Source organism: Anguilla anguilla, chromosome 9, assembly GCF_013347855.1.
Source record: "Anguilla anguilla isolate fAngAng1 chromosome 9, fAngAng1.pri, whole genome shotgun sequence".
NCBI classification, from domain to species: Eukaryota; Metazoa; Chordata; class Actinopteri; order Anguilliformes; family Anguillidae; genus Anguilla; species Anguilla anguilla.
The window spans coordinates 10,183,272-10,210,431 of record NC_049209.1 but is presented as its reverse complement, the minus strand read 5'-3'; the positions used below and the strand labels follow the sequence as shown (position 1 = coordinate 10,210,431).

The 27,160-nt window shown below is 42.3% G+C and overlaps 1 protein-coding gene across 2 annotated transcripts in view; it reads right to left on the bottom strand.

The window, feature by feature from the left end:
* Positions 1–24,636, bottom strand: part of si:ch211-26b3.4 (connector enhancer of kinase suppressor of ras 2) — a 97,289-nt gene extending 72,653 nt beyond the window's left edge. For both annotated transcript variants that reach the window (XM_035435129.1, XM_035435131.1), the window contains exon 1: positions 24,360–24,636. In XM_035435129.1, coding sequence (XP_035291020.1) covers positions 24,360–24,423 — 64 coding nt within the window. In that variant the 5' untranslated portion in view covers positions 24,424–24,636. The remainder of the gene's footprint in view (positions 1–24,359) is intronic.
* Between the last annotated feature and the right edge of the window lie 2,524 nt (positions 24,637–27,160).

Genomic DNA, 27,160 nt, shown 5'->3' with positions numbered 1-27,160 from the left:
CACGAGCCATAGTCACCTTGACGTCCGCGAGAGTGCATTTTTAAACGCGCGGGGCACGAAGCACTCCGCTGGAAAAAAAACTTCTGAATTATTCAGGCGTCGAGTGCAGCAGACAAATGGCTTATATAAAGCAATCAGAGAAACGGCAAAGCTTTGAAAACACAGAAGTCATGATATTGTAAGAAAAAAAAAAACCCTGGTGCAGTGAATATGCATTGCCAGCTCTAATAGAGTGGGCTGAGAAGCCTTAACTCTCGTGGCAGGAGGAGCCTTCGTCCCACTCTCCGCAGACCTCTCAGATTATCACTACTCAAGGTTTTTGATGTATGTTTTCATCTCTTTTTTTGTGTAAAAGAAATCATGTTAAATCAAAGCAGCAATCAACTGTTCTCTGGATCAAAGGGGGGGAAAACCCTTCTAATCCTTCCACAATACAGATATCCTGCACCTAATAAATGGCCCAGAAATAATGAAAGAAAGTCATCTGAAAGAAGGACACTGAAAGTCAGCCATTATGAAGGAAAGTCAAGTTAACAAGACATTATCAAGGTAGTTATATCCTATTATTTTCATACAAACAGAACATTACATTTATAATGTAAAGAGACCATAATGCATTTAAATGGATTAATTTATTTCAAAATTACCTCCATTTGGCCTGAGCAATAGAATTTGTGTGAGATCAAGATATATAGTAACACATAAAAATGTAAAAATGAACACACAATACAAATTTATTCTGTGGCCAATCAACACCTTCCGAAGTGTGGCTACTTGGAATAACATTCACGCATCTTTGTTTCTGTAGCTCTTGACCCAGTCTGTGAGTGGCATCCGTAAGCAATTATGTCACACACTGGGATGATTATTGTATCAGTTTCTTGGCTGATATTGTTTGCTCCCATTTCGTGAAAAGAAGTGTGACCTAAAAGCATATTCAGGAACGAATCGCCCATGTGGTCACACACAGATCTCTCGCCCTCGGCACCTCTAAGAGAAACCGTCCAGCTGATTCCTTTGCCTTCCCTTAAGGCGTTGGGATGCCAGAAGAAGGCCCTGACAGGCTCAAGATTTAAGGGTTTTCTGCACAATAACATTTACTTCCTTAAAGGGAGGGAGTGTGACACTCATGGCCTCATGTAACACACTTTGCAGAACCACGGAGATATTTACGAATGAATGGCCAAAAACTCTATACAAACATAGATTAATTATGAATGGGCAAAATGTGTATGATTAATATGTACGTGGTCCTGTTTGAAAATATATCACAGAATAAGTGTTTGTTTGCATTATCTTTTTTTAAAATCTAGTCTCTGCAATGGTGGTCTACTAGCAGTTTGCTTGATATTTCCAGTTTTGTGTTTATTACTTGCCCGGGGCTACATCACGACCCAGAGTTACAATACATGGGTTATATCAATGATATAGCTGTCGTCTGCTGAACAATTGGCACAGAAGCGCCGTGCAAAAATGAGTGGAGAAACCTGCGTCTGCGCTCGGCAGTAGGTAAGACAAGGACACAGTCTCCTCATTATTATGCGAAGCTAGATGTGACACAGCATGCGCAGTTCACATATAATATATTTTGGGAGGACCCACTGACATGCACGTACAGCCACACACCACACTATCTCACTATATATATATCTATATATATATATATATATATATACATGCATGCATGTGTGCTAAGGTACCCTTTCAATGAGGGAGGGATAGACACTGAGGACGGCTTAGGCCGAAACGTGTCTGTCTCTTTGTCCAAATAGGAATAAAAATGAAAATGATTTTGTTGCGTAGACATTCATAATCTATATCTATTTATTAAGAGTGCGGGCTCCCGTCTTTCCTTTCAATGAGGGAGGGATATAAATTTCATTGAGGACTGACAGGCCAGTTCCATGGTGTTCATCAGCAGACGTCCATCGCACAGTGAGCACTCCGATATGTCTGACTGCCTGTCTGGGCTATGAGTGCTGGAGGAGAAGCCTGAGGTGAAAATGATGGTTATATTGCAGTGTGCCCTTAAATAAGTCAGCCAGCATCACTCCCGGGATATAGGATATTCTGCATAGGACAGGTCATACTGGGTCAGGAAAAGCCTTATTCCCAGTAACAGTGAGGTCACAGACCCTACAGATCGACTGTTCTCAGCTGTTGAATAGAAACATTCTAAATCTGATGCATCATAGGATCTTGTGATTATAAATATGTCAAATAGGAAGACAAACATCAAACACATTTGAACCCAATTTTAATAGCATATTTTAAATGTATATACAGTATGTTAGTTCAGTATTACATATCCTATATGTACATATGTGCATATTTTTCATTTACTGTCACATACTGAGTACTTCCCCATCATTAGTAAAGCCCACCATTTTGGGACTGTTTTATCTGTGACATATTGATCAATTGTCTCAATCTATTGATGTGTAATGTCTTGTAATTTTTGAGCAATGTTGTATGTAGGCCATCTACTTTTGAACTACCAAAGAAAAACAAGCCTTTCAGCTAACTCGGGTACAACTTAGCTTGATCCTTATGAGTGTTTTTAATAATGCACTGTCCTTCATAAAGAAATATTAAATATTAATGAAGGGGCATGGCCAAGGACAATGTTGTGGTTCTGTCCTTGAGATTGCCTTTTTTATGAATATTCATAAATTGTAATGAAGCACCAAGAGGTCCTGTTACCAAGCAGAACCTTCTGGAGACAGGAAGTACAAGGGATGGAATTAATGCATGAGTCTATAGAATCCGTGGTCACAATGTCACCTGATCTTACAGGAGCCCAACAGCCAGTTTGGGCTCTTACAACAGCGCCACATGACCACATCTGTCCCTCGCTGATCAGACCCACCCGTACTGCTCATTATCTCCAATGGTAGCAGAATCATAAGGGCGGCTAGACTCCTGCACAGCTATGGGTAATCATGAGCAAGGCCTGGAGGGCTACTCCAGAGAGCACTGGATCAGATCCTTTGTAATGTGTATGTATTTAGTCTCATGTTAAATAAGCCACTGTGATTACAGAATGATAAGCAGCTGTGTGCATGCTGTTTTATACAAATCAAACAGGACTTTCAACCAGTTTTGAAACTGCATGTCTATGGGATCACCAGTCAACCTCTGCCACTGTGAAGGTTTAAAAACACACACGTAACACATGTGACTAATTTAAAAGGCTACCGTAAGTGGTCTTCAGGGATCCAGTATCCCAGTCTAACAAAGACTGCATTTCCATATCACTGTCCATCAATGTCCTTTTCCTGATCCTATTCTAATTGTGTGTGATAGGGGGATTCAGACACACAACTGTGTAAAACGCTCTGATGCTGAATAAAAGTCTTTAATACTGGGTGAAACACTGTGATACTGCGTGAAACTCCTTAATACTGTGCAAAAACCTGAAATACTGCGTGAATCCCTGTGATGTCACATTACAGGACTGTCAAACTCAAAGAAACCATTTGTCATTTAGCTGATTTAACAGTGAACGTGATCATCTGTAGGATGCCATGTCCTTAGAGCACTCCACCCACAAAGCACTGATCGAATGGTCAGGGCAACTGTCAGAGGAGCAGTCCAATTAAACTTAATGATTTGAAGCGTAGCAGCGAGCAGCAGCCTTAGACGCACAGTCTGAATCTGTGGCACATTTGATACCTATAGGGCTTTAAAGTTTTCCAGTACCATATAAAAAAATGTCATTGACAACATTATTTCTACCCCACAGAAAATTGTTAAATCGTTCCCATTGGCCAAACTGCACATTTATATACACAGGAAAAAAAATCCCTCTCCAATAAGTTTTTTTTGCCCTCAAGTGATCTGAGACCTTTCCACAGGAAAACAATAACCGTGGCCGTGCTGTAATAATGCACACAGACCGAAGAACCGAAGCGTTCCGAATCTCAACAGCAGATCCGACAGCTCCCTGTGAGTAGCGCTCTGTAGCCGTACCTGACCCAGCTTCAGTGCCGTGCTGCACAGGGGAAGCAGATCACTGCGCATATTCGCTTTAATTAAAGGTGCGCCTCAGGTTCCCAGGTTCTGTTCTGCAGCTACACCAGTGCAAACACCCGCAGCATCAGCTCCTGGGAAACAGGCCCCAGGCTAACAGGCTCTCCAGGTAACACATAACACTTCCTCAGTGTGAGGGACCCATGACGTTGTCACCGCGGAGAGAGGAGAACGTGCTAACTTTGCCGCGACGTCGCTTGAATGAAGACACGCCCCGGGGAGACCGTGTGACAGAGCCCACTGGACAGCCGACTTTCGACCCACATACAAATCGTCCTGTGCACATAGGGGCTCAAGTCCCTGCCGTGGAACCGTACTGCTTTTCCCCCCCGTCTGAATAAAGTGTCTGCCCTTCTTTAAAAAAACATCCCCAAGTGATTTCCTGGGCTTCTACCTCTTGAGTAAGTAAATAAAACTCCGGCTAAATGGCGGTTGGAGTCCTTCCCAGTCCCGCCATATTTCAGCAAACAATGGATAAACCAGCACCAGGTGCAGGTTGTCACAGTTGCCATGGCGTTCTTGCTGACTGTGTTTGCTTTGCCTTATTGACTATTCGAGGGTAATACTTTCTAAAAAATAAAAATGGTTCAGACGGATTAAACTGTGAAAATCTTTCATTCATGAAGCATGCGGTGTGTTCGTACCTAGAAAAATATGAAATTCAAAATTGAAAGTTTTTTTCAATATTTCAAATTCTTTACCCCTGATTGCAAATGGAACTAACTGAACAACTGAGTGCGAAGGGAATAATCGCATGACACGACACCGCTGTTCCCTGTGAGAAAGAACCGAAGTGGCCATAGTCCGAATTACCAACCATGTCAGTGCAGCATGCACGGTAGGCTGAGTAACATTTGGTTCATGCACTCGCAAATAGCCACCAGTGACCAGCAGAGAAGGGCCTCCACACAACCATGCCAAAATATCAAAGTCCACCACTGCCATGAAAACCAAGGAAAATTTCATTACAGCTGTGTTACCATGACAACATGAGAATGGGGACGTACCAAGCTTCTTCCTTATGAATAAATAAACGCGAACCACATGACAGCTACAACTACAGCTACAGCACCATAGCACCCAACCGTCATAGAAAGGGAATCATTCTTAGTGAAACGATTGCTATACTTGGACAGCAGTATTGTGAACACAGGCTTATTTATAGAATGTAAACACTGCCAAAAGTGCTGTTTAACAGCAAAACCAACCAATCAGTCACAAACAAATCTGATTTTCAAAGCTAAACTGTTTGGTTTTGGATCCCCCTGTATCCATTACTTCAGGTTCTGCTCAGTTTTTGTTTTGGTAGCGACTGAGTGTAGAAGTTGCCCTCTCTTCTTCCTCTGCAGAGCACACAAAATTGATTTTCCTGACCCAGAGAATTTATTTATGCTGACTGGGTGGTGGTGAGGGGGGGGTGGGTGCAGGACTGTGGGTGTCAAACAGAGAATAAGCTCTCCCTCGTGACAAATGTGTTACACAGAGAAGGACTGCAGTGAAAGACAAGACTATAATGAGGTATAATTTACTCCCATTTGTCAAATCATGCCTTCTGGTGAGTCAATGTGTTCAGTAAACACTTGATATTGCTTTCGTTGACCCATATTTTATTTTTTTTCTGTCTGTGGTGCCGATTCATTCACCTGTGTAGTAATTTATCCTTTTAGCCCAGACAACAAAAATGAGCTGTGATGCAGGAGAACTCCCAGTGCTGTGTAGGCACAAGCAATACCCCGTTGTTGACATGGTGAGAAAATTGATCCACTAGTATCCATATTTGCTCATTTATAAATTAAAAAAATAATTATATGTGACACTACTTTCCATTCGCAGGCAAAGTCATGGCAATCTGTGAAACTGTAAGTCAACAAACTTTAGCTACTGTAGCTACAAAAGCAGATTAGCTTGCGAGTTAGCCACCTGTTTCAGTCTACTGCACTAAGATACTTATCAGAAACATAATGCCACTGTGCAGGCTGCATTTTGGAGTTATGGGAAATGTATTTTCTCTCTTCAGGCTACACACTTATGGATGTCCCTATGCTGTACCTGCCATTGTAAACCCGGGGATTGCCAGAAACTTCAGTATCTTCTGTATCTAAAATAGTCTTAATTACACATAAAAACAAATTTTAAAATTTTTTAAAAAATGTTTATAAAATAGACTAAACCCAAAATATTTAAAACCCCCAGAAAGTGAACTGCCTCTTTAAAGGATAGCGAGGGCTGATAGGAAAGGCAAAGAAAGATCACACAAGGCAGCCTCAGACATTTCAGACTAACGTAAATGTCCATAAAAACGAAGCATGTTCACAGCACCAATGTTACATTTACAAAGAAAGTATATAGGGAAAAAAAAACCCATCAACAGCAAATTCTACTGCCTCAGTGAATATGCCTCTCCCACAGTGCCACTGTTCAAATAAAGCAATTAGCATTAATAGCACCCAGGTCACAGGACCAGCATCTGCAGCCACCATTGCTGTGCGGTGCAGTTTGCTGTACCATGGTCACTCCACCCAGTGGTCTTCACTGATCTCGGTGAAAGCCCATCACCCTGTGCACACTGATCTCTGTGAAAGGCCATCACCCTCTGCACACTGATCTCTGTGAAAGGCCATCACCCTGTGCACACACTGATCTCTGTGAAAGCCCAACAGGCTGTCCACCTGTGCACACTGAACTCTGTGAAAGGCTGTCAGACCTTTTCACACTGATATCTGTGAAAGCTCATCAGCCTGCCCACCTGCGCACACTGATCTCTGCGAAAAGCCATCAGCCTGTTTATAAAATACTCCCAAGGTCAGGCTGGTGTTTGTTCTGCGTGTGTGCTCACGGAAGCCGGTCACTTTGAGAGATCCACAGACGCACTCACGCTCCTGCCATTTGAAATGAATGTTGCGGCTCTTTGTTTCTGTCAGTGGACAGAGAACAAAATATGGATGGTTATGATGTGAGAAGATGTGAATGCGCAGCTGTGAATGTGTGCGCATACGTGCGTGTGTGTATGTGTGCATTCATGTGCCAGCCTGTGTCTGCCAGGCTACAAGCCGGGTGGCCAACCAACAGACACGTTTAGCACACGTACGCGGTGGTCTTTCTGTTTCTGAGCTGAGGCCTTGTCACTCAGTCATGAGGACACGTCTGTGTACTTGCCTGCCCCTCCCGCACCCCGACCCCCTGGCCCCCTGCCCCCCCCCCCCTCCCCCGCCCGTGCTCCAGATCTGTCAGGAGCCTGTCGCTGCCGGGGCCCGCGGGCCGCAGAGCGCGACGCCGTCGTCTCAGCAGCAGCTGCCCGGCCGCCGCCCGCCAGTCACGCCCTGGCCCCGCCCGACGCGCGGCTGCACCACGCTGGGCTCAGCTGTTCGGCCCGGCTCCCCGCTGAGCCTGTCCGCGCTCTCACACACGCGCCGGGCAGGTACGCGTTACACAGGGGAGCGGGATGGCCAGCAGGTCACGTCTAGCAAAAGCCCCCTGCCTCTGCCGCAGCTGACACAGATTATAATCATAATGGCAATGATAAACTTTGCGGAGCATCAAAGTGCTTCACATCAGATAAAGATATTAGCGCTAGCTTATGTAAATCTGAGCCGAAGCTGGTTTCTTTTGTATTTAAAATAAGTCTGAAATCCATTTGATACAGTATGATACGTGGACACTGTCCAGCCCTATTGATGTTAGCTCTCAAATTTTTAAACAACTGACAATAGCAAACAAGTTGGGATTTATTCAAATCTACAGTATCACCATTGGCATAAACAAGTAAAGCATGTTCTGATATTTAGTGTGGCTTCATGATTCAATAATAATAATACTAATAATAATAATCTACATATTTTACTTAACTGAGAGTCTATGAGCTTTAGCAGGAGTTTGAATATTGAGAGTAAAAAAGTGGTCAAATGAAACTTTCTTGGGATGTGACAGTGGGTTGAAAGATGAAACTTTTCTCAGAGTAAGGGTGGCAGTTCAGTGATCCTGTAATGGTCCCATAATGATCACAAACTGGTTCTTGAATAGTCCGATAATGGTACCATAATGGTACCATAACGGTCTTGTAGCGCTTCTGCAGTGGTCCTGTAATGGTCCAATACTGATCCCAAAATGGTTTTGTACTCATCCCATACCGGTCCCATAGTGGTCCTGTCACATTCCTGTAATCATGCTGTAATGATTGTCTTGGTCCTGTAATGGCTCTGTAATGATCCCATAATGGCCCGCAATTCCACACATTAGTATGCTTGTAGCTAAATGTAAATTCAGTAACTGTAATGCGATTCTGATTCCATCTGAACAGAAGGGCCCGTAGCTGTTTCTGTGGAAGCAGCTGCAGTTTGAGCCACTCTAGATTTTATCGTCCAGACCCACCAGTATACAGTCTAGACCCCAGAGACACTATAATTAATCTAATTTATCAGGGAATGTGGTTTCCTTTGAGGTCAATGTGCGCTTTGGGCATTGTTTTGAACAACACACATACCTTTTTGCTTTTTCCCCTTTTTCTTCCACTGGTAAGCCAATCATATTCAGTTGACACCGACACGGTCCAGATGCAATGTACTGTAAGACCATGGGGCCCATACATGCACTAAAACAGTGGCTTAACATGTATCAGACCTGGGGCCCATCCATGCACTAAAACAGTGCCATAGCAGATACCATACTGTGAGGCCAATCCCTTGCATTAGAACTGTGCTTTAGCAGATACCACAATGTGGGACCCATCCATGCTCTAGGACAGTGTTTTTCAACCCTGGTCCTGGGGGACCCACTGCCCTGCATGTTTTAGATGTTTCCCTGCTCCAACACACCTGATTCAAATGAATGGGCCATCATCAAGCTTGCAGAAGCCTGATAACGACCCATTCATTTGAATCAGGTGTGTTGGAGCAGGGAGACATCTAAAACATGCAGGACAGTGGGTCCCCAGGACCAGGGTTGACAAACACTGCTCTAGGACAATGTCTTCATGCAATTAGCCACCAAGCCACATTTAAGCCTCTCCACCATATATCAACCAACAGTCTTTCTGATCTTTAATATTGCATTTCTGCAATGCCACAATTGCCTTTTACAAGACAATAACATATGATTTAATATGCAATTAACATAAAACTCAATATAACTAATATGTTTACATACTGTATACTGTGCATATTTACACATTGTTCACTGTAGTTACAATTGACTTTCATTCATTGTATACATGACTGAATACATACAGTACATAAACTCGAAGATACACTGAAAATTACATTTACAATTTGCATGTGTTACACATGCATAAAATTCTAAGTGGAATTAATTCAGAGGTCCCCTCCTCACGTCTACAGCATCAGTTTCCCTGATGGCTGAATGTGTTCATTTGGAATCTGTTGGCTCCAGGCAGTGCTCTACTTTCAGTTTTAGGATTTGTCATTAATGTGGTGGAACGCACTTTGAAGTGTCCTCGTCGCTTTATAGTAAGACAACCAATTAACTGAGCCCGGGTCTGTCTGGATGAATCTGAATTTGTCTGTGTGGTCTGTACGGCGTGTGTGTGTGTGTGTGCACGCGCGTGGGTGTCAGTATTTATTTATTTTTTTCTGATCCAAGCTCCTTTATCCACTTTGAAATTGAACAATGCAGGAACTAGTTTATGTTTACACATAATTGAGACACTATGCTAGTATCACTTCCAAATGAGACGGGCGTTTTACAGTCAGTCACAAAAAGAGAGAATTGCTTTGCGAAAACAGTGCATAATCACCATGCCAACTTGCTAGTCGCGCCATTTTTGTAACTGTGAAACTGAGCTGTCACCATCTTGAGACATCACCACTCACAGTCTAAGAGCTACTGGGCATCTTTCACAAAACATTCTTATCTGAATGTGTTCTTCAGTACAGTCAAAATCTACGTTTGTTTGGAAACAAACATAAAGGCATACTGCATATGAAGAAAAGGTTTCTATTTAACATGTTTTATTATTCATGCAAAATAAATGTAAGTAGTTACAGACCTCACAATAACAATAATACAATTATAAGCATAAATAGGCTATTGAATTTAACTTAGTTAACCTAAGTTAATTATCTGAATTACTTTTTTTCACTAGTTTTTATTTTTAGTTAGTTCTCACTTTTGATTTCAACTTCAGTTTAGCTTTAGTTTTAAGAGCAGGTTTGCTAGTTTTAATTTAGTTTTAGTTTTTTGTTTTTTTATCTGATTTTTTGCTATTTTTATTTCACTTCACAATATCAACCTAGGTAACAAATGTAATTAATTTAATTTCTTGATAAAAGCAATTCATGATGATGATGATGATGATGATGATATATAAAGACCCACAAGTATGCAGTCAAACCCAACACCTAGAAATGGCATGTTTGCTATTTTTAGATAACTTGGCTAATCATCCCTTGGGGAGAGAGTGCTTCTCTAGGAGCCGTGCAGATATGTTTACAGTCAGCAATGATTGGCTGATGTTTGCACATGACCTTGAAGTCAGCATGCCTTTTATGGGATTGCTAGGGTGTTTCTGTATGCTAATCACATCAACAGGCAAGCACATTCGGTTTTTAAACAATTCACATTCACCATCTTATATACCAGGGATGTACACAAAATTTAAGGTCTGCACATGAATTACATTGTTTTCTTGTAGGACCTTTTCTTAAGAACAAAAGTAAAAACAATTTAATATATTCAATATTTTGTGAATGTTGTCTTTCAGCAAGAGTCTGACTTGCTTAGTACAAAAACAGTGCCCCGCAGGGGTTTAAACCTGCAACCTCACAGTTACACACCCACTTCCTGGACCATAAGACTAGACCACAGCCATTTCAATAATGTTTATGCCAGGTGATTCAATAGCTGATGCTCTTAAGTAGTTAAACTGCATGTGCCTTTAAATGCTTAGTGAATGACATAATTTCAGTGTATGTAGGTGTGAAATTCTGATTGCATAATTCAGTACCTGGAAACAAGATATCCACACCTGATGAGTTTGGGAAATTCATCAAAATCCATATAGACGACAAGTGAACAACCTGAAATGGTAGTCATTTGAAGTAATGGGCAGCTTCAATGGACATCAAATTCTTCAGTTGAAGTGAAAAAACAAACCTCAACACTATAATCTTTTTAATTTTTACTCTATTTTTATTTATGTTCTTAAATTTTTGTAAAGCACTTTAAAGTATTTACAGTATCTTGTAAATGCTGTTTATTTTTAATATACAATTCCAAATTAGCCTGAAGGAACACCTTCGCCCTCAAAAAAAACTGGGGGAACACCCTTATCCTCAATAAAACAAAACAGCTGGAGTTTGAAAAGTACAATCAGGCTTGATATTTAGGCAATTGTTTTAGTCGCTAGATTGAAACGACTTCATTTTTATTTCATGTTAGCCATAGCCGCAAACAACTTCCGCCAGAATTCTGCGTTGCCGTGTCTCGTAACAAGGTCGTTCCCATTCGGGGCAGATCGTTTTAAAGAACTGCCACACCCCGCAGCACGCTGCATTTCCCAGTCATGTAAACGACTGGACCCTTTTACGTCGCGTTTCTCCCTCGCATTGCGCGGTGACATCACCGACACCGAGCGATTTTTGGCGCCTTGTGCCGATTCGGTTCCGGCCTTCGGAGCGGCTAGGCTGCGTTATGACTGGGCGGAAAGGCGAGGCGCGCGCGCGCGCCTTCAAAGCCCGAACGAAACGCGTCCTTTCTATTTGAACATGAAAGGGCACCCCGCCGCCTTTCATCAGGGCGTGCGATACCGCGGCCAGACGGCGGAAACGCCGCCATGCCAAACGGAGCCTTTCGACAGTCGGCAGAGGTTCGCCCTGGGGCTCCGGCCCCTCCCGTCGGCCAATGGAAATTAAACAATTAATTTCTTCCCCTTCAAGTTTTTTTTTTATTTTTTAAACTTGCGTCAGGGAATACATAACCGTCGAATAATTGTATTTCGCACCCCACAGAATTCATCGGAGAATAATTCAAATGCTGTGTCGCCTTCAAAATTCCTGTTTTTCAGTGTTAAACTCAATATAATCGAATCATTCTTTTATGAAACGCCATTCATAAGCTCATTCAATATGCATCTCGTCATTTTCTGGTAGGCTACACTAATTAATCAGCAGTAATATCTTGGACTTGACAACCCAATAACAATGTTTTTAACGGAGAAAACGACCTGCTAGTTTTCAGAAAAGTGCTAAAGACTTTTTCTCTGTTTCCTGACACGCTTGCTGTTTTCCAGTGTACAGTATTGCTCCCTCACTGACTCAGACAGCAGAGCTGTAATGTGGCTAATGTGTTTCACTGCACACAGCCTGTGGCCTGGGGATGAGCACTGTGTGTGGGAGAGGACAGAGTGAGGGAGACCCACTGTGATTCATCTACAGTGTACTAGTGTGTGTGTGTGTGTGTGTGTGTGTTTGTTTTATACATCAGCCTTTGTGTTCTGTGTATGTGTGTGTGTGTGTGTGTATGTGTATAGGTGTGTGTGCGTGTGTGTGTGTGTTTTATACCTGAGCCTGTGTGTGTGTGTGTGTGTGTGTGTGTGCATACTATACGTGAGCCTCACTGTGTGTGTGTTTGGGGTGCGTGTGTATTTTATACATGAGCCTGTGTGTGTGTGTGTGTGTCTGAAAATGCATGCACCTTTTCTCCAGAACAAACCACAACTTGCCCTTGAGTATCTCTTGAAGCCGTTTAGTCCCATTATCAGTTGCCTGTGGGGAAAGGGAATCCAGTAACATGCGAAGGGAGAACTAACCACTAGAACAGCCATTTAGTCAGAGCACCAACTAAATCAAATTAACAAAATTCGAGCTCCAAATAATGGCCCGCACATTCATCCCATTATAGCTCTGGAAATGACATCATCGTTCTCATCATCATGATCAGGAAAAGCTCTGTCGCTGTGTCCGGAGTGTCATCGGTCCACTTAACCGCCTGTTCCCTAACTCCCTAGGCTTAGCTCTGAAAGTGTTAATTCCCAGGTCCCATAACTCTGACCTCATTGTACGCACAGTAAAATGTGCAGTGTTAAACCAACTCTCACAGAGTACATATGGTCCCCATTGGATCCAAATGTTACTCGGTTGTTGAGTTGAATTAACACTGGATATTTCGCTGTGCAGTTCTGTGTGAATGCGTGTCTTCTGCTTCGCAGTTCCTCGTGCATCCTTCCGTGTTTTTCTGACCGGTATAACTAGTGCATTCAGAATCTTTCCTTCCGTCCTTGTGAAGAAAATGCACAGGTTCACAACCTGCAGCAACCAGCTGGATTAACAGGGAATGGAAGCTTTTTGTTACACGTAGCCAAAATCATTGTATTCGGTACAGAAACGGAGTAGAAAGAATTGCTATTCGTATCGAACGGTAAGAAGAAAAGGAACTAAAGAAGAAGAGCAGCGATGGAGCTCTCACAGCTCTTTTACATCCCTGATGATGGAGAGAAAGAGAGCGGGGAGACCGGGTATGGGCGATCACAGAGAGACGGTGCAATGAAAGGAGAGAGGGAAGAGGAAAGAAGAGGAAGTGAAGGGAGGCAGAAAGGTGGGGGGAGGGGGTGCAGGCCCCGTAGAGCATGTGCACTGAATATTAAGGAGACCGTCAGACCGGAGGGGGGGAGGGGGGGAGGGGGGAAGGGGGGTGGGGGGGGACAAAAGGAGTGTTCCGTGGATGTGGGAAATCTGCTGCTACAAAAAGCCTTCAGCTAAACGTGTAATTAGCCGAACGAGATCAATGCGGCTAAAACCCATCAGTTCAACGGCCACATTAAGCTTCCGTTTCAGCGTCTTCTCCCTCCGCGGGCAGGGGATGTGCTGAGCCATCGCTTCTCCTGCTCGACTGTATTCAACCGAAGGGAGAAGAAGAAACTCGGGGATATTTTACGGCGCGTAGCAGCGCACAGTCCACAGCGAAAGTAAAAAGGTAAAGGCAGTGCACTGGCTCTTGCCCTCCCGCTATTAAATTTAGCTTGTTGTTAAACTTTGCCTACGAGCACCTGTGGAAAAGAACACTATAAATGCCTGCCTAAAAATGACCCCTGTGGGGTGTGGGTTCATGCTGCCAGTGTGCACCTTTGGGTAGCAGCATTATGAAGTCCTCCCTAGAATGATCCCTGTAGGGTGTGGGTTCATGCCATGATGACAAAGGATACAAAAATGACCGTCTTTTCGAACGAACCACCACATTTTCGTATCGCAGTCCCACAAATCGCCAGTTCCTTTTTGGAAGGGAACCACCAAAGCGCTGTCGGGACCCGGGTCAAAGCCACGGCCGCTAGGCCACGCGCAAGAGACAGGAGGTGTCAAAGCCTCCAGTATTCTCAAATGTGTCGCTCGGGGGAGGAGCGGGGAAGCGTGGAGGCCGAGAGCGGCAGGAGACTCAGCGCTCTCTGATCTCAGTCTTTTAGCCCTGCGTTATCTTTATTGGGGGCTCCGTAGAGAGGCGACGTCTGGAGTCACAAAATACTTGGACCAAAAGACAGCACTGTTTGGAATAATTCAGAATTGGTTTTCAGATCAATCTTTTTCCACAAGGGATGGTTGTAACTTATAGGGCAATTTAAGGGTATGTTCTGTCAGATGTGATTGTTGGATGGCAACTGTAATTTAATTTGTATGTCTAACTATATCCTGAAATCAATATTCAATTGTATGGAAACGATCGATAAATAAGGACCCCTAACCCCATAGAAAGCACCTATTTGGATGTGCAGTGCTAAGCACACACTAAAATGGCTGATTTTAAAATCCCAACCAAACATTTCCCATAAGTTCCCACCCATCTCATTACCACCCAGCAAAAAACAGGAAGCATGTGTCAAGATCAGAGGTGGGTAACCCAGCTTCAAAGAGTAAAAAGACTGACCATGTATTTGCTCCACCACCATGCACTAAACCAGCTGATTCTAATTAGCATAACTCTTCACCAGGGTAGGAGAACTAATTATTGTAATCAGCTGGTTTAGTGCATGTTGGTGGCGCAAATACATGGTCAGTCTTTTTACTCTTTGAGGCCGGGTTACCCACCTCTGGTCAAGATTACAACCTAATGTCAAAGGCCCAAGCGCACCATTAGTGCTGCAAGCCATGCATGCGCAGATGTGTGTGTGTGCGTGTGTGTGTGTGTGGGTGTGTGCGTGGGTGTGTGCGTGTGTGTGTGTGTGTGTGCACTTGCGTGTGCATGTGTACGCGCGTGCAGTGCTGTCCTTATAAGGACACTGAGCATAGGAGGAACAGTGGCCTCAGAGCACCCCAATAGCAACAGCAACTCTCCGTTTAAATCAAAAAGAGACAGAGAGAGAGAGGAGGGGGGAGAGAGAGAGTGAAAGACAGAGAAAGAGAGAGAGAGAGAGAGATAGAGACAGGGAGAGAGAGAGATCTAATGCTCTCCGGAGGATTGAATAACAGGGACTTGGGTCTCTGACGCCAGGCAGGCTGAGAGCAGCATGCAGCAGTAGCGTCCTCTCTGTTTCGCTGACTCTGTGATACGTACACATTCACACGGCGGGGCCTTCAAAGGCGGCACCCGTGGGTAACTCAGTGGAAGACACTGCCGCATCGGAGATTCAAATCAATGGACCCCCCCCCCCCCCCCCCCCCAACGACAGAGTCACACATTTCACTGCCATCGGCCGAATTTACTCCTTCTCACCGCTGAACCTTTCAGCTCAGCAAACCCCCACAGAACGGGGTGTACTGTCTCACACAGTCCAAACCACGGCTCTTCGTCATCACCACCTTTTCACATACTGCTGCTGGCTTGGAGGGGATGGTGACACTGCTGTATGATCATTTCTCAGTCACGCGTGCAGAAAACAAAGTTAATATCAATATTAAGCTATATGGAATCTAGTACTGTCGTCTCACAACAAGAAGGTTCCGGTTTCAAATCCTGGCCTGGCCCTTTCTGTGTGGAGTTTGCACGTTCTCCCTGTGTCCGTGTGGGTTTCCTTCAGGTACTCCTGTTTCTTCCCACAGTCCAAAGACATGGATGCAGGCGAATTGGAGGCTTTAAATTGGCCATAGGTATGAATGCGTGAGTGAATGGTGTGTGTGCCCCGCAGATAGATTGGCGACCTGTCCAGGGTATATTCCAGCCACTCTCCCAGTGCATGCTGGGATATGCTCCATCACCCCCCGCGACCCTGCCCAGGAATAAGCGGGCATAGATAATGGATGGATGGATATATTTTAAACGTCCATTGCTGATAATGTGAATATTGTGAATTGTGAATATGCTGAGAAATGTTCAAAGGCAAACTCTTGTTATATTTTCAGCTGAGCAAAAAGCAACTATGACCATGACCTTTTTATCAGCAGCCAGGTTTGGTCCAGTAATGCCACAATACATTTCCCCAGCAGTACAATATCTCATTAGCTAGTAGGCAACGTTGGCATTTTGAAGGCTCCAGTTAATTTGCCCAAACAGGTGTTCTGCAACCAGAGCCAACAGAGGCTGGCCTATGGTAGTGTCAGACTGACCCAATGGCAGCTGCCTCCTTAGCACACAGTTGGTTACATTTAATATGATCAAATGTGTGACTGTTCTACATCGCCATATGCTAGGAAGAGAACAGTATCTGAGAATAGCCCAACATTCTGTCAGACATTGCTTGTCAAATGGTACAACCCAGCAAGCATTAACTCGGCTGAAGTGATAAAGTCTACACAAGACCAGATAATGTTTACTGGGCATACCTACTGTAATGTATCTTTGTTCTTTACGGTATATTTAAAATCCGTGTTGTGTGTTAGCTGTTGCAATATTACGAACAAAAGCAATGCCTGCGAGAATGTCTGAAACGGTAAATCAGAAGAACAGTGAGAGCGTAAAGGGCTTCTGCAGGAGCGGGACGTGCTGTGTTTTGATCGTGAGCTTTTCGTGTTGCGGAGGCCGAGACGGAGGGGGGGGGGGGGTGTGGGGGGGGGGGTGTTGGAGTTCAGGCGAACGCGGTGGAGCCCACAGCACGATCCGCGGCGCACCTCCTTGAGCTGGGAGGCAGGGGACAGCCTGGCTTCCTGCTTTTATTTCCCAAAATTTGCCTCTGTCTTCACTCAGCACTTCACCCGCTGTTATCAGTGAAAAGCCACGAGTCCCAACGGTTTTTCATTTCAGCGAAACTAAGATTTCAGACAGAAGGACATGCAAACACGTAGTCACGTAAGTGCATCTATGCATGTTCATGTGCACAAAAGCGCACACGTATGCACGAACATGTATTCATGTATACAAAAGCACACACACGCACACACCCTTGTATGATCATGAGCACAAACACACACACACACACACACACATATGCATGAGCATCTATACAAAAGCACACACATGAAAGATCATGTATACAAATAAGCACAACTGCATGAATTGATCCTCTCTCTTTCTCTCTCTCTCTCCCTCTCTCTCTCTCTCACACACACACACAAACACACGAGAGAAAAAAATATACCATTTTAGGTATTATATAACAAATCTTCTGCATGGTTAGAGAGGGCAAACGTGAATCAACATCTGAATTCTATATAATTTCATACAAATAAATTCACCTGTGGGAAGCAATGAATATACAGTATCGTTTATGTTTTTTTTTTTTTTTTTTTTTTTTTCAGAAAACATAATTTAACATTTTCCTTTTCACTCGGAGTGTACTGTGCCTCTGGCCTGTGATCAGAATCAATACCACCCCTACTTTCATCAAAGTGCATGCAGACCAGTCTGCAACACTTCCATTCAGCTCTGCATTAGCAAAAACTGGATCAAAGGCATCTTATAATACTGTGCAATGCTGCATGATGCAAACTCAGGAACCTGCAAATGTTTATAAGTAGCGCCAGAGTAAGGTTACAGGAATTGACCGTGCCAATGTTTTAGTATTTCAGAAAAAAAAAAAAACTTTAGCATTTTAGCACTTTAATGCCAGAATATATTCTATGACATGGTATAATTACAGACAATAATAATTGTTCGCCTTATTATAAGCAGGTGTCGTGCCATCAAAACATGCAAGTAATTATTTGCTCATTCTTTCCCCTCAACAATTATGATTGTCACTCACTCTGCAAAAAGACTTGTATATCTATATTAAACTGTAGCACTTCATAAATAGTGGGAGTGAAGCATGCACCTGGGTGAGGCAATCAGCCATTCCGCCTCAGCTCCCCCACCCCACACATCAGGTGACGTGGAGGGGCAAGTATTCATGCCACCATTTTGAACGTGGAATGATCAGAAGAGAGAGGCAGATCGGTAATTTCAGCAGTAAAGAGTTGAAATTGGCAATAGAATTAGTCCTGGTTTTACAAAAAGAAAACTGTTAAAGGTTAGCTATGACACATCACAAGTATTTTCTTTTCATTAATTTGTATGCTCATGTTTTCTGCTGCTCCCAATTTGGAATCCCTAATCAAATTTGTAGGCCTGTTTCATCACAGTAATTTCCTCCATTAATTCGGAAGACAAGCACTTGCTCTCTGGTGAAGCGCACACTGCCAACCTCCGATTCTCTGTATCGGGCTGTGCTGTCATTGTTCTGGATGAGTACCCTTCGTCTGCAGACTGTACGCTGCGTCCAACGGGCTGGAGTTTCTCTCACGCGGCGAGACGAGGACAACAACGCTGACCGAAACCCTCGTGCCCTAATTCACAGGGGCTACACGACACCGGCTAGCTATCGACGCTAGTCAGCTATCCAAAAACCAAAGCAACTCAAACCAGCGTGCCAGCTGTTCATTTTAAAAGTGAAAGCTCGCCAGAGGGAAGCCTATAAAACACAGGCGGTCATTTTAAAAACCTGTATTCTTTATTTCATTATGCAAGTTGCTCTGGATTACAGTGTATGCTAAGTGAGTGCAATATAATGAAATGTAAAGTATGCTGCACAGAAAACACTCAAACTAGTCTCATGAACCATACTTCTTCCAAAAAGTGTCTATTCAATTTTGCACAGGCTTCCTGTATTCAATCAAATATAAGTCCTCATAACAGTGCTAAGGCTGTTGTGCATGTGTGTATATGCCCTCATTAGCTAGAAGTGACTCATTCTGAAGAAGAGCCAAAAGCATAATGATTTTTTGCACGTATTAGACAGGTTAGGTCACTGCAATGTAATATGGCTTTATTGCCGCAACTGTCCAAAATTCCTTTTTTTAAACAGTCACAGTTTATTTACAGTAATCTTTAGAGCCATTATGCCAGTATTATTCTTCAGTTGCACTGGGGTGCTTTGAAATTTTGGCTACCTCTTTCCGGATTTTACTTGATAAACTATTGAATAGAGTCAGAAGCATATTAATGTTTTTAATGTGGTTCCTAATTAATATGGGAAATGTAAAGCACATTTCACACTGCAATGGGACCCTTGCAGATCTTATGAAACAGCTGAGCATTTCAATTTGTTTTGTTGCACAATTATTTTTCCCCTGGTTGCCATAACATCACCCTTTAAACTTCTAGTGCCAGAAAACACATGCCTCCAAGCTCTGTAATAACAGTGCCTTGTAATGATTTAGTATTAATAATAGTTTTTCGTATTTCAGTGTGAAGCACAGGGTGCGTTAACAGTGCATTAGCCCTGACCAAGCGCTGATTTAATGCAATGTAGGTGGTGCGACTGGGCAGAGCCTGTGTGTAGACCTGTAATATCATCAGATCTGTCCAGAGGGAGAAGAGGAAGAGGACAGAACACCCTCCTCCTCTTCAGCAGGGGATGAGAGAGGCTGGCGCCTTTCTCCGAGGGCTACAAGCTTCAGCATAAGACGTCAGATCAATGAACAATCCTTTAATCATGCACAGCTTGCACGGGATGAATATCATTAGCTTTGAAGGGCAGCGAGCTGACGTTCCCTTTTACTGTAACTTCCTTCTGGAGGAAAAAGACCTGCTCGCGCGTACCGCAGCTAGAACATCGCAAAACAGGAAACAGGAGCGCAGGGCGCGAACCACGTGACGCTTGCATCCTTGACGTACGCTTGGCGGCCTGCAATTGGCTGCTGAAAGTTGCGAGTGATTGACAACAGGCTAGATCCCTAAGCCCTAATCATTCTCAAGGGTGCAGCACGTCCGCGGGGGACATTATTCAATTTACACAAATCAGAGGGCGCCCTCTGCTCGTTAAATGACGTCTCAGTGGGAGGAGGGGGACTGCTCCCCTCACCGGAGACGTGGCAATGCTGTCACAGCTCGCAACAGTTTGTCACAGTTCCATGCTCCCCGTTTTTCACAATCCAGCACCCTCAAGCATCTGCAACAGGGCTGTGAAGTGATGTTTAACCCAGCATGCCCACGTAATAATAACAGGGCTGAGAATTGATGTTTAACCCAGCATCCCCATGTGTCTATAACAGGGTTGAAGAGTGATGTTTAACCCAGCATCCCCATGCGTCTATAACAGGGCTGAAGAGTGATGTTTAACCCAGCATCCCCACCTATTAATAACAGGGCTGAGAAGTGATGTTTAACCCAGCACCCTCAAGCATCAATAACAGGGCTGAGAAGTAATGTTATAATAGCATCCCCATTCAACAATAACAGGGCTGAGACATGACGTTTTACCCAGCATCCCCATGCATCAATAACAGGGCTAAGAAGTGATGTTTAACCCAGCACCCCCAAGCATCAATAACAGGGCTGAGAAGTTATGTTTAACCCAGCATCCCCACACATTAACAGGGCTACGAAGTGATGTTTAACCCAGCACCCTGAAGCATCGATAACAGGGCTGAGAAGTTATGATTAACCCAGCATCCCCACACATCAATAACAAGACTGATAAGTGATATTTAACCCAGCACCCTCAAGCATCAATAATAGGGCTGAGAAGTGATGTTTAACCCATCATCCCCACATATCAATAACAGAGCTTAGAATTAATGTTTAACCCAGCACCCTCAAGCATCGATAACAGGGCTGAGAAGTGGTGTTTAACCCAGCATCCTCATACATTAAGAATAAGGCCGAGAAGTGATATTTAACCCAACACCCCACATATCAATAACAAGGTTGAGAAGGCTCTAAGTGATGACTGGAGGTGCCCAATGCACTCTCGGTAAAAGAACACCTCCCTCCATCCCTCTCTCCCTTCCTTTGTCATTTCAATGATTTGACACGGCTACTGGTCAACTATGTGAGATGCCCCCATATTGCTTTCACCTGGTGCATGCTCTATAGATCGGATGAAGGGAGGAAGGACTTCACAATTCTTCCTACTTCTTAATAATCACTTTCAATATGACCTGCAGTTTTCTAAGATTAAACTCTAAGCCAATGAACAGATGCACTCACAAGAGCATGCTAGGCTTTCCTTCTTCGCATCTTCAGATATTACAAGACAAATGTCTGAACTCCCTTAGCCAGCCTGTCTGTTTGTTCTAAGTTCTAATGCACATCAGCATTTTCTTCTGGTGGGCAAGATGCCTACTTCAAACTATACTCAACCTGTGGGCAAAATGCCCAGTATGACAAATTAGGTCATGCTGCAATTTATTCTGAAACTAGTTAGCAGTACTTTGGGAAACAATCTTTTTGTTCAGAGGTGTCTTGACTATTTTTGACACAGGTAATTCCATGCCTGAATTATGCCTTAGCTGAGTAGGTCACAAGGCATCATATCCAGTAAATTTCCGGAGTGTAATATATTTGTATAGAGCCATTGTGTGGGTTGTGTTGCCTTAGTTTAAATCTGAATGAGTTATCGTGTGCCTTTTATGCAATCATAAACATCCATATGGATTATACATAATTCAGAATAATGATTAAACTATTTGGGACAATCTGTGCAATTAGGTCACATATTGCTGCAGAGGACACCAGTATGAGAGCAGCATGGCAGAAGGGTGAAGCATTTGGAGTTATGAAAGGAGAGTTGCAGGTTTGAATCTGAACTAGGACAATTATGTACCCTAGAGCAAGATACTCAAGCCTAACTATCTCAGTTAATTGGAACATGCTACAATATAGATAATATGCAGTTACCCTGGATATAATGCTAAACTAACAAGAAAAAAAGGCATCTCTACAGTGAGAGTTTGGAGAGTTAAGGCTTTATTATTATAATTATTAGTATTAGTAGTAGTAGTAGTAGTAGTAGTAGTATTATGTATGTTATGCTTTTTCGTTTGTGTTCATAAAACCAGCTACTGTAGGGCGGCGTTGGTTATCAGTAAAACGCGAAGATTGTGCAGCGCGAAACTCGGATTGCGGGCCCAAGAGAAAACACCTTGATTCTCTGTTCTGTACATTTATAAATCGCTCGCTATTTGCAGACACACTTCGGCCGATTTAACAAAATCATTATAGTACTAGCCTTAAAGCAATTATATAACTTTTAAAAATGCATTGGATGGTTTATCCTTCAGGTGGCTACTTCACGTGGCTCCAGTAGTTAGTCTGTATTAGGCCTGCACATTGGAGGACATTTAGTTTGATTTTGAAAAATATTTTCGTACTATATTGCCTTGTTTGGGACCTTTCAGACATTTCCGTTATATTAGCCAGTTATTTAGTTCGCCTACATGTTTTCAAGTAGGCTAGTTGCCCTTCTACTCGGTGAGTCAGATTGCAAATAACTATTATACTGAATGTGAGTGAATTTGGTTTGTTTGAAACTGTTTTCGTGTCCCGGGTCAAACTTACAATTTAAAATAGTCGAGTATAATTTGCAAATCGTTTGGTTTAAAAAAAAAAATATTTGGTCTCCCTCTTCTTGGAATAGGAAAAACAAAATTTCGTTGTTCTGGCTGCTGTTGGTTGCTAATTGCAGACAATGCTAACACTAGATGACAACTTCCGAATGTCACACGTGCCTCCGCTGTTTAATTGAATAATGAATATCACTTGCCAAAAAATAATCAACAGAAATTAATTTATGTCTTACAGTTGGCGTAATAGTGGAATTTCTTAAGGAAATTACCTGGAGCTGAAATTGCTTTGATGTGTGCAATCTCTCTTAACTAGGTGGTTCTCATTACTTTTCTCGTTGACTTGCTCTCACGCCAAAGCCGGCGCATTTTACTTTGAGGACCCTTAATGCTGCAGTACCCGTATAGCTGCTGAAATAAGCTGAAATGTTATTATAGAGTTAAATGTTTAAATATTAGGCTATTGAGTTAAAGTCTCAAATATAGGCTACTTTAGTAAATGTATTCGAACAATATTGAAAATTTGGGATTTATTAAAAAGTAAATAATATTTAATGTTTTTTTTTCAATATTTAATGTAATAAATCATGTTAATAAAGGTATTCATATTAAGCGTCATGCGTCATCAGTTTACTTGTAACCTCAACGGACTTGCCCGTGAATACTACCTGTCAGTATACTCTGTCTAGAGGGATAGTCTTCCTTAGTATTCTTTATCCAAATATACTATAAGAGCTTTGAAAGAAAAATGCTGGTTGGTGTGGGGTGGATGCTGGAAATAAGATGAAAAGGGCGGGGTATATAGGTTAATGGCGTAAAGTTACCGGGTTTTATTGGGAAACATTTGACATGCACAAGCTATTACTCTGAACATATTATAACAATTGCCAAATATATAACTATACATCAGCCCTGACCCAACAGACTAAAACATCATTTGCATGCCTCCCTGTTTTCAGTTAGAAAAACCTGTTCCTCACTGGGGCCTTAGTTTCCATAAATCCTGTCTGAAAATTAAAATGATCGAGTAACGCTTTCCAGATAAGGCCACTCCGCTGTCCATGGTTCTGAAATTGGCGGAATAGGGCTGCTTGTAAAGTGAGCAAAATCAAGCGGTAGATAATCGGGCGCACGGGAAATGGGGAGAGAACGGCTCAGCAAAATAGCGCGATGACCCGCAGCGCCGTGTATATTGTTAACATTAATATTCCTTTAAGTCAGGAAGTCATCTATGCTGTACATTTGCTACTGAGTTAACTGATTCATAAACGCATTACTTTGTCATATGGCATGACCAGCACATTCAACACTGGACCACAAAGTTACCGTATCATTCCTCCTGCTCAGCCTCTCAGCAGGAGCCGGTCACTGATCAAGCACCCCCAAATCGCGCATTACATGCTCCCACTGATTCACACATACTTCACGCCAAGCTATGCCTTTGGAAGGGTGGCAAGCGCATAGTGCAGTGTGCTTCCAATTCCGAGAAGTGATACAGTACGGCTGAGTACGCACAATGGCACACAACGTGATCAATATTTCAGTGCAAAGGAACACAAACGTTATATTTGGGGGATGTTTCACAACGCGATGTTTAACGAATTTCCATCGAGGCAAATGATGAAAACCTTAACGCTGAAACAAATCCAGAGACACACTACTTAAAGAAAAAGAAAGGCACGAAGCGATTACCTTTCATCCAATCCAGGACTTGCTTGGGTGTCCATTTACTTATAGGTTCCATTACCAATGCCATTCTTGATGTCACTGTATCTTCTTAAAAATAACCAATCTGAACGTTTATTTTCACAATGCGGTGCAAAATATGAATATACCTAAGTAGACATACATCGAGACATATGATACAAATAAATACAGTGGTTTTAAAGCATGGCTGGTTTAAGTGTTCAGGAAAAGGGGTGCGATGGTGCAATCCACGCGCGCGCACTCTCCCTCTCCCTCTCCCTTCTCTCTCTCTCTCTCTCTCTCTCTCTCTCTCTCTCTCTCTCTCTAACTGGCTGCCGACTCTTGCTGTAATACTGAAGAGAAGTGAGAATGCTGTAAGCGAGCGAGTCTAGCACCCCCTCCCTCTCCAGCACGCTGCAGCATCACACAAACCGCTGTACGACAGACACAGGAAATGGTGCAATACAAAACATTGTAGTTAAAGCCTAATACAGGCGCACGGTCCGCACGCTCCACGGCACAAAGTGGAGAGCTGACAAAACTGACATATTGTAAATAAAGTGCAATTTATGTTGAATGTCAGCATCACCACCACTGTCAATAGCCAATATAATAATAATAATAATAATAATAATAATAATAATAATAATAATAATAATAATAATAATTGGACAAGGGACACAGGAACAGAGAGATAGAGAGATGCGTAACAGAATCCAATCCTTCTGTGCGTGTGTGCGTGTGTGTATGTGTGTGTGTGTGTGTGAGAGAGAGAGTGAGAGAGAGAGAGAGAGAGAGGCGTTTAGCTCATTAATAACATACAGGCGAGGAAGTGTCTGAATTAAGCGATTATCAAATGCTGCCAGTGTTATCAAATACTATCAAATATTATCAGTGCGTTCGTGCGGTGCGCACACACCATGGCCAGGAATTACGCGTGGAAACTCATAATTTTTCCACAAATAACGTGTGAAATAATCAATGTTCTGAGAGTAACTGATAGCGACCCCTGCTGTTAAACAATACTTGTTCCTGGTGATGTCATAAAATATTGTACTCTGAACGAAGTAATTGAGGTCATACATTCGAAGTATTGTGACTCGGGACAAAAAGAGAGAAATAAATATAATAAAAATATATTTTAAAAAATTGTGTTCTCGATGTATATTTCACAAAGAAGAGTACAATATTTTACCTGCAACATTTCATGATCGGTAAACGTCTTATACTGTTAAAAATCTTTTTTGTCATTTCAGAATGTAGTGTGGGTATGTGACACTGATCCCCACACAAAGGAAATGTTTTGTGCCAGCAAGACAAGACTCCCCAACACGTTTGGCTTTGTTTTTATATTTAACAGCATTTCCTTTGCAAATCAAAATCACAAAGCCGTATGAATATCAGAGAAACATATAAAGTCCAATGTAAAATTGCAGATACAATTGCAATAATTCTAAAATGAAAAGGTAGATAATAACATATTTGGGTCAGAATATTTTTCTTTAGTGGTTTTCTTATCTGACAACACTTCCTAATTATTCTTTTTTCTGATTTGGGTGCCTAGAGAGTAGTTAGTATATCTTCCCATTTTGATTCAAAGTAAGAGGTTTTTATTAAATTTTCACTGCTAAACTCTTCTCATTATTTACACAATAACCCATTATGCTGTGATAACTCAGTGTTTGCTTTCCTGTTTTGAACAGAATTCTCTTCAAATCAAGAAATGAGCACGCAAAGATTTACAGGTTGAAATATCTGAATGTCTAATCGTGTTTTGCTTTGCGTTGCAAGAAAACAGAGGGGGTGAAATCAACCAAACAAATTCAGCTCCAGTTCAATCTTTTCCTCACTTCCCTGAGGAAATATATTTCAGAATCATTTGACAAAAACATATCTGGGGTTTTGCTAGCAAATTTGTCAATTTAATATCTAGTGTAAACATGAAGTTCCTAATATGTCTTTTTTCTTTTTCCTCATAATAATCTTCACATGACACATAGGTAACATACAAAAGGTATACCATACCATACACTACCAACAACCACTTATACAGTAGAAATTGTAATTACTGTAGTTACACAGAAAACATATGACACATCGTCATTGCATGGCTGTCTATTGTAGTTGTACAAAATGCAACATCAAGTTGAATGCAATGCAAGAAGAAGAATAACAACAACAACAACAACAATTTATTATTACTATTATTATTATTATTATTATTATTATTATTATAAATAGTAGTAGTAGTATAACAGCAAACTATTTATATAATGTCTTTCAATACTGCTCAAAATTATTTTTCAGACAATTAAATGAGAGGTTAAAAAAAGTAAACTAAGAAATATAGATGTAAAAAGTTAAAGAATCACAAAACCAAAAAAAGTGAACAATTAAACATTTTAGGATTGGGAAAATAAAAGACAAAACAATGAAGCAAACCAAAAACCAGTAAAAGTAAACAATTAAAACCCTATAAAAAATCTAACCTCTTAAAAAAATGGATTGAAACAATGACACTGTTCGCCAGTTCTAATTCTTAGAGGAAGGCTGTTCCAGAGTTTTGGTGCCTTGACTGAACAGAATGGGCCTCCCATCCATTTCAACATAAGCTCTGCAACAGCCAATACGACTTGCTGAGATGTTCTGAGCACTCTATGAGCTGTAAAGTATTATAAACACTCTAATGTACTCTACTCTGTTGTAAACCACTGCTTTAAATGGAGTGATATGTGATGTCAGAATTGTCCTTGTCCTTGTCTTGCAGCTGAATTTTGTACAACATGGAAGCCTTACTAAAACATGGT